The sequence below is a fragment of the Gobio gobio genome (genome assembly GCF_949357685.1).
Source record: "Gobio gobio genome assembly, chromosome: 8".
NCBI classification, from domain to species: domain Eukaryota; kingdom Metazoa; phylum Chordata; class Actinopteri; order Cypriniformes; family Gobionidae; genus Gobio; species Gobio gobio.
The window spans coordinates 4618789-4633253 of record NC_137114.1 but is presented as its reverse complement, the minus strand read 5'-3'; the positions used below and the strand labels follow the sequence as shown (position 1 = coordinate 4633253).

At 40.6% G+C, this 14465-nt stretch overlaps 1 protein-coding gene across 1 annotated transcript in view; it reads left to right on the top strand.

Annotated features, from left to right (window-relative positions):
• Positions 1–13240, top strand: part of smc4 (structural maintenance of chromosomes 4) — a 34950-nt gene extending 21710 nt beyond the window's left edge. Inside the window, 9 exon segments of the mRNA XM_079823235.1 lie at positions 604–756; positions 830–956; positions 2559–2748; positions 4347–4491; positions 4575–4748; positions 6578–6760; positions 9291–9523; positions 12358–12541; positions 12862–13240. Coding sequence (XP_079679361.1) covers positions 604–756; positions 830–956; positions 2559–2748; positions 4347–4491; positions 4575–4748; positions 6578–6760; positions 9291–9523; positions 12358–12541; positions 12862–13020 — 1548 coding nt within the window. The 3' untranslated portion in view covers positions 13021–13240.
• Positions 13241–14465: the final 1225 nt, after the last annotated feature.

The following is a 14465-nucleotide window of genomic DNA, read 5'->3' as shown; positions in this document are numbered from 1 at the left end:
CCTATGGGGGTCATTTTTTTCACAACCACTTAGACTTTTCAAATCCTGTCCCCAATTTTATTGGGTGTTCATATACCGAGTACCAATAAAGTCACCACGTTTCAGACCATTCTGATGAAGCTACGATTTCTTATTTTAAGAAAATTTGGGTCAGAAATGACCGAAGAGCCCCAGAGGGTTAATTTGTTTACTGAACGTTTGTATAAATCAATATAATTTGCAATCACACAATCATGAAAACGGCTCTCTTGTGCTTAATTATGTTTTATAAAGACACGAACATAACATCACTTTTACCTCAGGAAAGCCTTTTGTACGTTGAAATGTATTATTTTGGTCGTATTTCCAAGACGTAGAGTGTGTGATTCTGAAGTGCGGTGACTGAATGACAGCCACACACACTCCTAAAACATCAGATTCATCCGCACCGAGGAGCCGTGCCGACACACAACACACGCAAAGATGATAATTCAACAAATAACTGCAATCACAGGCTTCAGACAGAGTGGGCAAAACTCACAGACTGCAGCTTTAAATAGACTTGCATTTAGGTTTCAGTAAAAATGCTGATTTGAGTGCTGAAGATCTGCGGTGTGTGTGCAGCTGGATAAAATGGAGAGCGCTTTGAACAAGGAGGTGACGCAGCTGCAGGACTGGCAGCAGAGGAAACAGCAGCTGGAGGAGAAGGTGCACAGAGCCAGATGTGAGCTGAGAGACATGAAGAATACCCTGGAGAAATACACCGCCACCATCCAGGTGAGACCGCCCTCAGGTGAGATGAGGTGAGATCCACACATGAGCGTCTGTTGACCAGTCCTGTGCCTTACAGAGCCTGACCGAGCAGGAGCTCCATCTCAAGACTCAGATCAAAGCCCTGGAGGCCAACGTCATCTCTGCTGCTCCTGATAAAGCCAAGCAGAAGCAGATGGAGAAGAGCCTGGACGTCTACAGGAAAGGTGCGTTCGTTCTGTCCCAGTGTTCAACAGCACCAATGTTACAGAGAATAAAGGTTTTCTTTAGGCTGAGTTAACCCTGTCATGAACCCAAAGTGCTGCTGTCTGTAAATGGCAGGAGTGGTTGTGTTAGTAATGACATCTGAGTGTTTAAGAGCTGCTTGTTTGTCGCATTAGCCGCTCTTCCACTGTTGAGCCAGAAGCTCCGCAACGCTTCAGTAAAACCCACCGTAAAGGCCTTTGCACACTGAGTCCAAAATTCCCGTGCGAAACTTTCGCACGTCAAAAAATAAATTCGACCTCACGTTATGTCAATTATGCTTGCACACTGCCTCCGAAACTTTCGTCCGTCAAAAAAAAAATCGGAACAGGTTCGATTTTCTGCGTTTTTCGCATCCGTTTTTCCCATCTACAGTGCTGATGCCCAACCTAAAACTGCTGGTGAATGAATCGCCAGTGCCCAGATACCTACAATTATATATACAAATTTTATTGTATCAAAAATACTACAAATATTATTATATCACAGCTATAATTATAGCACACCAAGTCCCTGTAAACCGTGTGTGCGCGCGTGCGGATCCAAACCTTTAGACAGGCTGTCAGTCTCTGTTCAGGATAAATTGGTGGTCTTCTTTTTAATATGTGGCTCCAGTATCGCTAGCAAAGCATCAAATGGAGCCACTGACATTCTAAAGTAAACTTTGAATCGGTCTGGATAATCCCGCTACGCTCCTTGATAAGGAGGTGGAACTCTCCTTCCTCTCTACGCAATCGCAGAAGTGGATGGACCCAATATTTCCTCTTTTTCATTTTTTTAAGAGAGAGGACAAAAATCATCCTCACTACTTGAAGACGGCATTTTGTGAAATTTTAACTCGTCATCTTGTAATGAATGTAATTTTAGTTCTACTTTCTGAGTATGAATTATCATATGGAGTAAAAGACAACAAGCACTGTAAAAGGTTTTGCCACAAACTCGACTGATTCTCTTCAGACCTCAGAACTGCACATGAGCTTCTACAACTTTTGACCTCCTAACTGAACTCCTTCCCACAGATTGATCATAGATCAAGTGCAAACAATAAGTGCAACCATAATCAATATTCTCAATATTCAAAGTTACAACTACACAGATAGCTTTCATATCGAAAGATATTCTCAAGCCTCAGGGGAACCGCTTTCAAACAGCGGTAATGTATTGAAAATTCACTTTCAATTTCGTGATCGCATGTTCTCTGTGAATAGGGAACGCGTATTTTACAGGATAAGACATTTGACCCCGCCACAGTCCTGTCAGTCATCTCGTCACGTGATCAGTGACGGTTATCCACCTGAATTAAATAGTTTTTATTTCTATAAAAAGCAAAACGACAGTGGTGTAATGTAAACGCAGCAGTGACATATGATATGACGTGAGACAGCTTTTCACCTCAACTAGAAATCTCATCGCATTTAAGTCTTGCGAGATCTCGTCACAGCCCTACTGATGTCCATATTTAGCTCTGCATGTGTCATAAAATAGTGCGGTATAAAGAGACGCAACGTACTGACAGATAAACACAGGATTGTGATGGCCTATACGATGTTTGTTTTCTGCTGAAGACTTCGAGGCGGCGTCCACTAAAGCAGGGAAGGTGGAGGCTGAGGTGAAGAGGCTGCACACGCTCATCGTGGACATCAACAGTCATAAGCTGAAGGCCCAGCAGGACATACTGGACCAGATCAACACACAGCTGGATGAGTGTTCCTCAGCCGTCACCAAAGCCCAGGTGGCCATCAAGACCGCCGGACGGTCAGTAACCACACACACTGAGAACCGGGCTTATTATTAGTTACGTTTTTAAATGGTTAACTGTAAAACTCAGGCCTGGGTGTTGACACACATTTCACAAATAATTTTTTTTTAAGGATTATTTTCGATATACACTCACCTAAAGGATTATTAGGAACACCTGTTCAATTTCTCATTAATGCAATTATCTAATCAACCAATCACATGGCAGTTGCTTCAATGCATTTAGGGATGTGGTCCTGGTCAAGACAATCTCCTGAACTCCACACTGAATGTCGGAATGGGAAAGAAAGGAGATTTAAGCAATTTTGAGTGTGGCATGGTTGTTGGTGCCAGACGGGCCGGTCTGAGTATTTCACAATCTGCTCAGTTACTGGGATTTTCACACACAACCATTTCTAGGGTTTACAAAGAATGGTGTGAAAAGGGAAAATCATCCAGTATGCGGCAGTCCTGTGGGAGAAAATGCCTTGTTGATGCTAGAGGTCAGAGGAGAATGGGCCGACTGATTCAAGCTGATAGAAGAGCAACTTTGACTGAAATAACCACTCGTTACAACCGAGGTATGCGGCAAAGCATTTGTGAAGCCACAACACACACAACCTTGAGGCGGATGGGCTACAACAGCAGAAGACCCCACCGGGTACCACTCATCTCCACTACAAATAGGAAAAAGAGGCTACAATTTGCACCAGCTCACCAAAATTGGACAGTTGAAGACTGGAAAAATGTTGCCTGGTCTGATGAGTCTGGATTTCTGTTGAGGCATTCAGATGGTAGAGGCAGAATTTGGCGTAAACAGAATGAGAACATGGATCCATCATGCCTTGTTCCCACTGTGCAGGCTGGTGGTGGTGGTGTAATGGTGTGGGGGATGTTTTCTTGGCACACTTTAGGCCCCTTAGAGCCAATTGGGCATGGTTTAAATGCCACGGCCTACCTGAGCATTGTTTCTGCCCATGTCCATCCCTTTATGAGCCCCATGTCCCCATCCTCTGATGGCTACTTCCAGCAGGATAATGCACCTTCACAAAGCTACAATCATTTCAAACTGGTTTCTTGAACATGACAATGAGTTCACTGGACTAAAATGGCCCCCACAGTCACCAGATCTCAACCCAATAGAGCATCTTTGGGATGTGGTGGAACGGGAGCTTCGTGCCCTGGATGTGCATCCCACAATTCTCCATCAACTGCAAGATGCTCTCCTATCAACATGGGCCAACATTTCTAAAGAATGCTTTCAGCACCTTGTTGAGTCAATGCCACATAGAATTAAGGCAGTTCTGAAGGCGAAAGGGGGTCAAACACAGTATTAGTGTGTGTTCCTAATAATCCTTTAGGTGAGTGTATATCGAGTACTTAGCACATTTTCTCAAAAGAACAAATGTTGTTAACTAGTTGGTACTACATGACTATAATATTGAAGGTTAACATGAACTGATTTGTATACAAACACTTAAATTGCTTCTGCTATTTTACTCGAAAGAATCTGGTGATCTCAATTAATTCCAGCCCACACAAGAAGATTGTGCTTTAGCCACCTCGTGAGCATGTTTTCCTGAAATGTGTTGCTCCTGTGTCCTCTGATGCTGCAGTAATCTGAAGAAGTCTGAGGACAGCGTGTCTCAGCTGGAGAAGGAGATCGGCGAGAACGAGAAGCTGATGGAGGAGCTGACGGAGCAGCTGAAGAAGCTGGAGGAGCAGGCCGGAGAGATCATGCAGACGTACCAGCAGGCCGAGGTACTGCCGTTTCCGTCCTCTGGCTCAGACTGAACACGTGGAGGGGCTCATGAGTGTGTGTGTGTGTGTGTGTGTGTGTGCAGGAAGCTCTGCCCGAGGTCCAGGAGCAGCATCGGGGAGTCCTCCAGGAGATCAAGGCCCTACAGGAGCAGGAGCACGCGCTGCAGAAAGAGTCTCTGAATGTGCGGCTCAAGGTGGAGCACATCGACACGGCCATCACAGAGTGCAAAAACAAGATCAAGCACTGGGAGAAAGAGGTACTTCTTGAGATATAGCACACATTCACCATATATACAGATCACTGATTGGTCCGAGAGAAGCGTCACTACATTTGGATTTGCGACACCAAATCCTCTAGCTTTAAATAGTCAGCCACTGCAGTATAATTTGGTAACACTTTATTTTGATACACTTTAAACATTCTACTAACTATGAGTAACTTTGCAACTACATGTCAACTAACTGTCTTTAGAGTGTTAGTAGACTGTCAGTAGACTGGTAGGTTATGGTTATGGTTATGGTTAGGGTTTGGGTTAGTAGAATAAGTTGAATTGTAGTTGCCAAGTTACTTATAGTCAGTAGAATGTCTGTTGGGGGACCAACAAAATAAAGTTTTAGTAAATATTAATCAGACAGTCTACAAATACTCTAATGACATTTAGTTGACATGTAGTTGCAAAGTTACGTATAGTTAGTAGAATGTCTAAAGTGGACTATCAAAATAAAGTGTTACCGATCATTTTGTTCGCACAGCTTTTTAAACAGCTTGCTATAAGCGACCGTTGCACACAGCAGGGCTTGACATTAACGCTTGTCCGGGACAAGTGGATTTTTTTGATGGGGCAAGTTAAAAATAATTTTACTTGCCCAACGGACAAGTATCCTGTGTAAAACATCAAAACAAAAAATAACTAGGGAATCACCAGTGCAATAATGATTCTGCATCAGTGTAAGTGGAGATCGATAGTGGATAATATAAACTGACAAAGTTGAGCTGTTGAGGCTCAGCCTCTCGAGGAGAAAATCGAAAACAAATGAGCGCCGCTCATACAAAGAAACTCAGTTAACATACACAGTTAAAATTGTGTAGTTTCTATATTTATAACATATGAAACAGTTAAACAACATCACACTAACAAGAGTGTTGTTTTCCTGAATACCATCATGACTGAAAGTGACACTGATTTCATACGCCAGCTCCACTTACAAGCAAGTCACTTACATTTTAGAAGCAATATGGACTGTTTTTGTTCTATTTCAGCTGCGAAAATAGTTCCAAACAAAGATCACAGCAGAACCATAACGAAATGAATCGGTTGAATCAAAGATTCAATGACCTGTTCGTAAACGACCGCCTAATTCTTGAATGAATCAGCCGTTTCACTGAATCGACTCAATGACTCGCTCATTCAGACGGTCACAGCGCCACCTACTGGTGGTTTAGTTTCATCTTTCCAACATTTCTTATTTGTATATTCAAAAATATTTAAATCTCAAAACATTATTTAATGCAGTTGTAATTTTTCAGTGCAAATTATTTAGTTTGATTGGTAACGGCCCTATTGTGTCTTATTCTAATTTAATTTATGGATCAAATGTAAGAATATAAAATGAAAGCTGAAGCATATCCTATATTTAATAAGATCATGGAAAAATGCCCTTTATAAAAAGGTAAAAATATCACAAATATGCATATTTAAATATGTCAAAACTGATTGAACACTGGTGAGAATATTGCTTCAGAATAGATTACATTTACAAAAAAAATCCGGACAAGCTAATTTTTTACTTGAACAAGTGAATGACAGATTGACTTGTCCGAAGAACAAGCATGTGAACCGGCTTAATGTCACAGGTGGCACAACCATAACGGTCAGTCTGTAATGTTTTAGCCCCGTTCCCTTGACATTAGTTCATTTCCCCCACCTGCCCTCCTCATTTCCTTGCCCATTCCATCTCTGTGCTCACTCGTGGTTGTGTGCTGGTCTGCTTTTGCTGCTGGTCCTGTGGGATCATCCCGTCCTTCCCTCTTTTCCTCATTATAGGGTGTTTGTTGAAGCCTGCCCTCTGCTTCTCTCTGTCTCAGGCCAGCAGGCTGTCTCTGCACCCCATCGACGGTGCGCCGTCAGAAGAGCTGCCCGCACTGACCCCAGAGCAGCTGGAAGACCTGGGCAATCCAGACGTCATCAAGAACGAGATCGCTCTGCTGGAGGACCGCTGCAGCAACATGAAGCCCAACCTGGGGGCCATCGCTGAGTTCAAGAAGAAGGTACACGCTCCTGCTCTCCGATCATACTACTTATTTCTCACTCCGTTAAAGCAACTAGTAGGTCAATAAATAACTTCAAACCAACTACTGGCTGTATATCCAGGGCTCCAGACTGTGGGCAAATGTTTTTTTCCTGCTGGTGTGACACATTTTGTTAGCGGTCACACTGTGTGCGGTAACCACAGTGCCCAACTGATAAGAGTTAATGTTTATCAGCTCGGAGCAATAATAGACAGCGCTGTGTGAGCTCACACACAGGCCGATCCAGTGAGAAAGCGCTTGAATTCAGCTCAGTATTAATAACATCGAGATCTAGTGGAAGCGTTCGGATAAATATCAGATCAGACAGAGCTGACGTGGAGACCAGGAGAAACATTGAGCCAACATGAGCGAAGATCAGGGGTTTCATTCACCATGATTTACTGTAGTGATGCCACATGGGATTGTGGCAGAAATGTTTTTTTTTTTTAACTTTATTCATCTCAGGGTTTGTAAAATCTCTTGAGAGTGAAATTCAAGCACTTTTCAAGAGCTTCACACTTTTTCCAGCTCTTCAAAGCTCTAAAAATGATCCTATTTAATGTGATTTTTTTTTAATGTGATTTGTAAAACTAAAAGTTTAAAGGTGCAGGAAAACAAACACTTTGTGGCAAAAATAACTTTTATTTAAAGACATGAAATGCCCACTATAACCAGTAGATGGCAGCAGAGGAGCACTTATTGACTTATTAGCCGTTTACACTCCTTAATATCTGGACAAAAGTCAGTCTCGTGGAAAAACTAAAACTTGTCTTCAGATTGTGACTGAATTACCCAGAAAGCAAGAGCAGAGCTGCTTTAACCTCTTAACAAGCGCCCCATTTTTTAGGAATTCTTTGAAAACGATATACCCAAATGAAAATGTCTGCAGCTCTTAAACCCTATGGTCTATATTCATAAACCTGGTCTTATTTTAAACTAGACACTTGAAATATTGCTACCCAAGAGTCATAATAACTCAAAGTAATATGGGAACAGAGTAATATACATGTAAATATACATGTAAGTGACTCACGTTTTTTGTTTTTTGTTTTCACTTAGGGAAAAAAATATTATAATTTAATGTTAAGAGCCTGAAAATAACTTAAATATAAAACTGAATGTCTAATCATGTCATGATTCAAATATGAGGATGATTCTCTCAGTAATGTGGCTTCTGTGAGCTTTTATGTCAAGAAAAGTCTAGGCGTCATTTCAAAAAGGCCATTTATTTCAGAACATTTGCTATTGTAAAGAGTAGTTTTTCATTCAAATAAATCTGCAATAAACTGCAATATACTACTAATTATAATGGATAAACAGTTACTGAAAAACTAAAGCAACTATTTACAGAGATTACAAAGTGTAAAAAACTCATTTAGCTGATGGGAAGCGTCTGTGAGAGACAGCGCGCTCCACTGCAGCTGGCCATGGAGAACGCGCAGCCAGCGCGCAAAAACAGTATTCACCAAAGCCTACTTACGCAAACTGCGCAAGATAATGCCTTTTGATTGGTTACTAAGTCCATCAATCAAACCTTTGTTGAAAAGGCATTGGCTGGGCACCGAGTGCCTTTATCCAACGAAAACCATGGGCGCAATGATTGACAGCTCACCAAGCCTGTAAAGCACTTCCTCTATATGATGCATCCCAGAAGAGTCTCTGATTGAAGGAGAGAGACGAGGGAGGGCTTAAAATACGTGGGAGAAGCTATTCTAGCAGGGGGAGTTTGCCAGACACGGAATAGAATCGATATTTCATTGAAAATGGACATGATTGATCACGCTAACTCAAAACTCTCTTGCAAACAACGGAGGATTTTTAGTTTTTTCCCTATTTTTTCGTTGTTTTGGATTAAAAAGTGGGATGCATTTTGAAGAATGGACTCTTACACAGAGATGTATGCGGGTGTTTATTGGATTCGTCCGATCTGATCTGAACGACAGGAGATGAAAGATGAGTAACGCTGATATTATGCTAATGTTTACATGGATGGTCCTTTAGCGTTTCATTTAACCCTTTCCTCTCTGGTGTATTTATTGCAAAAACAAGTTCAGAACATGAATCTTGAGTGTTTTAGCTTTCAAATGATGCATAGTTTGTGATAGTTGATTGAATATTTTGTATAAAACAAAAGTAAATAAAAGTACACACCCCCCCACTTCCGTCAACCCCCCCGTCCACGATCCGATGCGGGTTAAGAAGTTAATAATCAGTGTGACACTAGAGAAGATCAACGGCACATTTAATAACAGCAGAAGGTTTACGGTTTCCCTTTTAAATGAGGTTTATGCACATTACTGTTGTTAATAAATGTTCATTTGATCTGCATATCAATCCAAGCTCAGTGCTTCACTGTTCACTGTCCAATAAACATGAAATATTATTAGTAACTGCACTATTGTTTTGTTAATGATTAAATTAACTTTATGATTTTGCTCCAGCGCCACTGCTCTCTAATGTTAGTCTGGAGCTCTGCTATAGATGTGTGTGTGTGTGTGTGTGTGTGTAGGAGGAACTGTACCTGCAGAGAGTGGCAGAGCTGGATGACATCACCACACAGAGAGACGGCTTTAAGAGAGGCTGTGAGGATCTGCGAAAGCAGAGGCTGCATGAGTTCATGGCTGGATTCAACATCATCACTAATAAGCTGAAGGAGAACTATCAGATGCTCACGCTAGGAGGAGACGCTGAGCTGGAGCTGGTGGACAGCCTGGATCCCTTCTCTGAGGGCATCATGTTCAGGTGTGCCTCTTCACACACTACACCATCTCTGTCACAACACTGGCTTCAACTCGCACGGGTACACACGCCTTCCTGCGACAAGACACGCGACAAATGAAAACAATGTGCTTTATAAAATATCAGACGTTTGACCGCCTCATAGTCTGAAGGTAAACAAGCTCTGTGCCAATTATATCCCACGTGATTATCTGCAGACTGGCTGTGATTCAGCATAGGGCTGGGCGACAAAACCATAACGATAATTATCGCGAAATAATTTTCCTCGATAAAACAATAACAACAGTTCAATAAATGCGTGCAAGACAGCGGGGACTCAATGTTTCTAAACGGAAAACGCTTTTTTTTTTTGCCCGTTTGCGTGTTTGTTTTACTACTTACACTTATTTTAATTAAGTACTTGTTATTATATTTTTGATATATTGAGTGTAGAGTAAAAAAAGAAAATGTATTTTATTTATTTATTTATTTATATATATAATCAATGTCATTTATTTAAAGGTTTGGCATGCTGACCAGAAAGATGTTTGTGTTTATTAACTAGCATTATCTTTAACACACTAACTTTGCATTTGCAGTCAGCAGAGACAAATGTTATCATTTACAGTTCTAGATTTTACTATAGATATTTATTTTATACATTATATTAATAATATTCTACTCTATTATTATTGATTTCATTAGTAATAAATAAATCTACCTCAGTTCTGATAAATTGTTCCCCTGTTTGGGAAGTGTTTGTCATGTTTTGACAATAAAGGATCGTTTAAAACCACAATTAACTGTCTGTTTTCTACACCTTAGCAAAAATACCTTTAAACTTTAAAGAAATAAAGATTTGACATTTTTCAATATCGACTGATATGGAAAATTATATTTTGATCATTTTTCTGGGCCATATCGCCCAGCCCTACTTCAGCATCTAGCGAAAGTCAAACGCCATGATCTCTGAGCGCTGTATGCGAAGGCACTTTCCACATAGATGCTACTAGGGCTGAGCGATATTGAAGAAAAATGCGATATCCTTGTTAAATAATGTGATATTCGATATGCGATACGATATTGCTTTAAGTGTGAAAAAAAAATTTTTTTAAACTGTGACTGATACCATGTGTTTCACATTCTTTCTGGGAAGAGAAAGCATTGACAGTTCGAGTGCGTAACGAGACACAAAAATTGTGTGTGTGTGTGTGTGTGACAGCGCGAGACTGCAAGGAGTAGTTTTTCGCAAGTTATTGCGTTTAATAACTCTTTAACGTCAAGCAAGTCACATGAGTCGTGTGCCCAGTCTATTCTCTGCTAAATGCATCAACCTAAAACACACACTTTTCACAATGTTGAAGTAGCCTATTAAAATCATTCAGATATTGTGCCCTTGCGATATGAACATTTGCGATATTTCAATTATTTCGATATATTGTGCAGCCCTTTTTTCAGGCGTCTTGTTTTTCTGTTGTGAGAACTATTGGGTCAGTTATGACTATGATCCGGATTTTAATTATATCCAACAATTAGAAGCATACCGCAGTAACAGGGTGAATGACGGAGAAGGGTTTACATTTGGACAAAACTTCTAGTTTTAGGACTTGCTATACTTTATTATAGTGTTGTGTATGTCCTCATTTTAAGACTGTAATTAATTTCTTTTGGTGAATCAGATCTTTTTCCTCATCAAAGTGTCATTCTGTGTAACGGTAATGATATTTCAAATCAATTACTTTCCACCATTGATATAATCAATTTGGTATTTAATATAGACATGGGCTCATTTTTGGTGAGGGGGAGCTGGAAAATGTGTTCCAATAAAGTAAACAAAACTTGTGTTATCCTAAAGTCAACACAAACTGAATTGTGTAATCTAACACACAGATATGGCCTGAATTAATCGCCTGTTGTTAGACGGAAGGACAGCTGCAATATTTTTCAGGATTACCATAAAAACCATCCTCATATATATACACTTTTCAAAATAATATATTAATTTCAAGATGTAACATTAACATGACAGTATAAAGCAAAACATTAAGTGTGCAAAAACAAATTGTAAGTGACTAGTATTCTCCACGTGAGCTAGCATCAGCTCGTTTAATCCACTAGTCCCACACATCCCTCATAATAACTATGCCTGAAAGTTAAAAATATGAGTTAAACACTAGATGGTTATAGATGTGTCATTCTGGATAACGGATCACATGTCCTGCTAACAGAGGGGTTTTGTTGTCCAGGAATTTTTCTTCATAATCAGCAGCACAAAACTACATTTTAGCTCTCATCACTGCAAGGGAATATTTCAGATGGTTTTTAATATAAATACATTATAAATGTTTTATTAGTGTTATCCAGAAGGACACATGATATCGCTGAAGTGCACCAGTGACCGAAAAGGCCAAAATATCAACATTTTAAGAGACGCTTACTGGCCTTTGCACATGTTTTGGGGCTCCTCATCCTTCTTTTTCATACAATATTGACACATGACATACCAAAATGCATTATGGTCCAAAATAGTCATTTGATGTCCAGGAATGACATTAGAGAAATCACAAGACTTTCTGCCAATGCTCAGTATTATCACTATCGTTTGCAGGTATCATTGAAAACATGAAATTCATATTTTTTGTATTCAGATTTTAACCCGGAATGACATTTTGGGACTTTAGAGTTCAATAGTTCCTTAAAGATGAATTATTTATAATGAATGCTCGCATGAGTAATTAAGAGGGCCGAAGTCAAGCCATTTCATGCGTTATATTTTTGATATTATGAATATTGGACAGCAGAATTGACCCGTCTATCTGATATCTTGACCGCTTTGCCTTGGCCCTGTGTGCTCCTAGTGTGCGTCCCCCTAAGAAGAGCTGGAAGAAGATCTATAATCTGTCTGGAGGAGAGAAGACGCTCAGCTCTCTGGCGCTGGTGTTTGCTCTGCATCACTTCAAGCCCACGCCGCTCTACTTCATGGATGAGATCGACGCTGCCCTCGACTTCAAGAACGTCTCCATCGTGGCCTGCTACATATATGTACGTCTATCTACATATATGTCTACGTATATCTTATGTGAATGCAGGCATAAACAGGTCTAAACCACTTACAGAAGTAGCCAACAAATGTCTTGTGGCTCATTTGCATTTAAAGAGACGCACACAAAAACTGCACATTCACCCTCAAAGTGTCAATTTTAACATGCCAGAAAAATGATCTGAATTTAATTGAATGCCTTTTATTGTCACTATAAAATCTGTGGGGTATTGCAGGACCCCTTAAGTGTTACCAGATTGACAGATACTGCCCTCCAGTTCTAACTGTCATGTTTCTCTCTAACTTTCCCACATTATTTCAGGAACAAACCAAGAATGCTCAATTCATCATCATCTCCCTGAGGAACAACATGTTTGAAATGGCCGACCGTCTCATTGGCATCTATAAGACACACAACACCACCAAGAACGTGGCCATCAACCCCAAAACCATCGTCCTCCGAGAGGTGGAGACGGCATGAGTGCCCGTGTACATCAGTCGCTCGCTCTGAGGGTTTGTGTTTCCACATCCTCATCACTTCTCTCCAACCCTCTTACATGTCTCCTCTTTATCCTGTGCGCTCTCCCTTTAATTCCTTTATTAAAATGCTTTTTACTGTAGTATAGCAGGTGTAACACATGCAATATTATCATGTCCTCGCTGCACTGCAGATGAATGTTTTAAATAAACATTAAATGTGCTGTTTTGAGTTCTGTGGCACTTCTTTACGCCTAAACTACGACGCCATACGCCTTAAAGGGGACCTATTGTGCAAAAAACCTTCAAGGAGGTGTGTAAACCAGCCTGTACTGGGAAAACTCCACACAATACTTTATAATCCCATCAATCATTCTCAATCTCTCATAGCAGGCCATTTCCCCTACTCCTAGATCCTCACTCATGAAGATATTCTTTATGAATATTATACTCGCCCCGCCCAGGACTGTTGATGATCTGCTCTTTTAGCATAGACACGCCCCTGAGTGAGAAACTGATACAGCTCAAACATGTACGGCTGCTCCACAACTGCTTATTTCTAACATTTTGCCTGTTTTGTTGTTGCCATTGTATCTGAAGCTTGTATAAAGGATCCGCCCTCTTCTGGAAGGGGGGCGGAGAGCAGCAGCTCATTTGCATTTAAAGGGACACACACTAAAACAGTGCGTTTTTGCTCACACCCAAATAGGGCCGAATTTGACAAGCTGTAATGATCCATGGGTTATTTCGAGCTGAAACGTCACACATTCAGGGCACCAGATTTATGACCTCTTGTGAAAAGGGGCATATGTGCCCTTTAAGAGTTCGAGTTGAGTTTGCTGACACTAAATAACCAGAAGAACGCCTCAGTACAGAAGAGATTTATTCATCTTGAGCTCTGAACCTGTTGAACAACATCAGGTATTGAGTTAATCTGAGCGCCCAGAGGGGGTTAGCATGATTCATATTTCTCTATGTGCAGACAGTAAAGTGCTTTTAGTAATAATACATACATAGTAGCTTAAAAAACACTGAATGGAAAAGTTAGGAATGCACAAACGGTTCAAGAAAGTGTTGAGGCGTCTCATTGTGCTGATGTAGACGATGTCTAGAACCGGGACTGTGGAAGAAGGCATCATGGGTAATGTAGTTTATTTGGGCTGCAGATCTGCTCCGCACTGGAAGTGTTAAAGGGGTCATGAGGACTCAGGACTGCTCTGATCTTTTGAGAGGTCGTTGTACTATTAAAAACTCAAATAGCTGCCTTTGACGTCACACTGGAAGATATTTGCATCTGACAAGCTCCACACACATCCACCTCATCGCTACAGTGTAAGGGAACCCATACTCTGTGTATTAATAATGCATTAATTTGTGTTTATTAATAAATTAATTTGTGTTAAAATCAAAGACATATGTCTAAAGTTGTGTTCCAAATTTGAAGTTGAT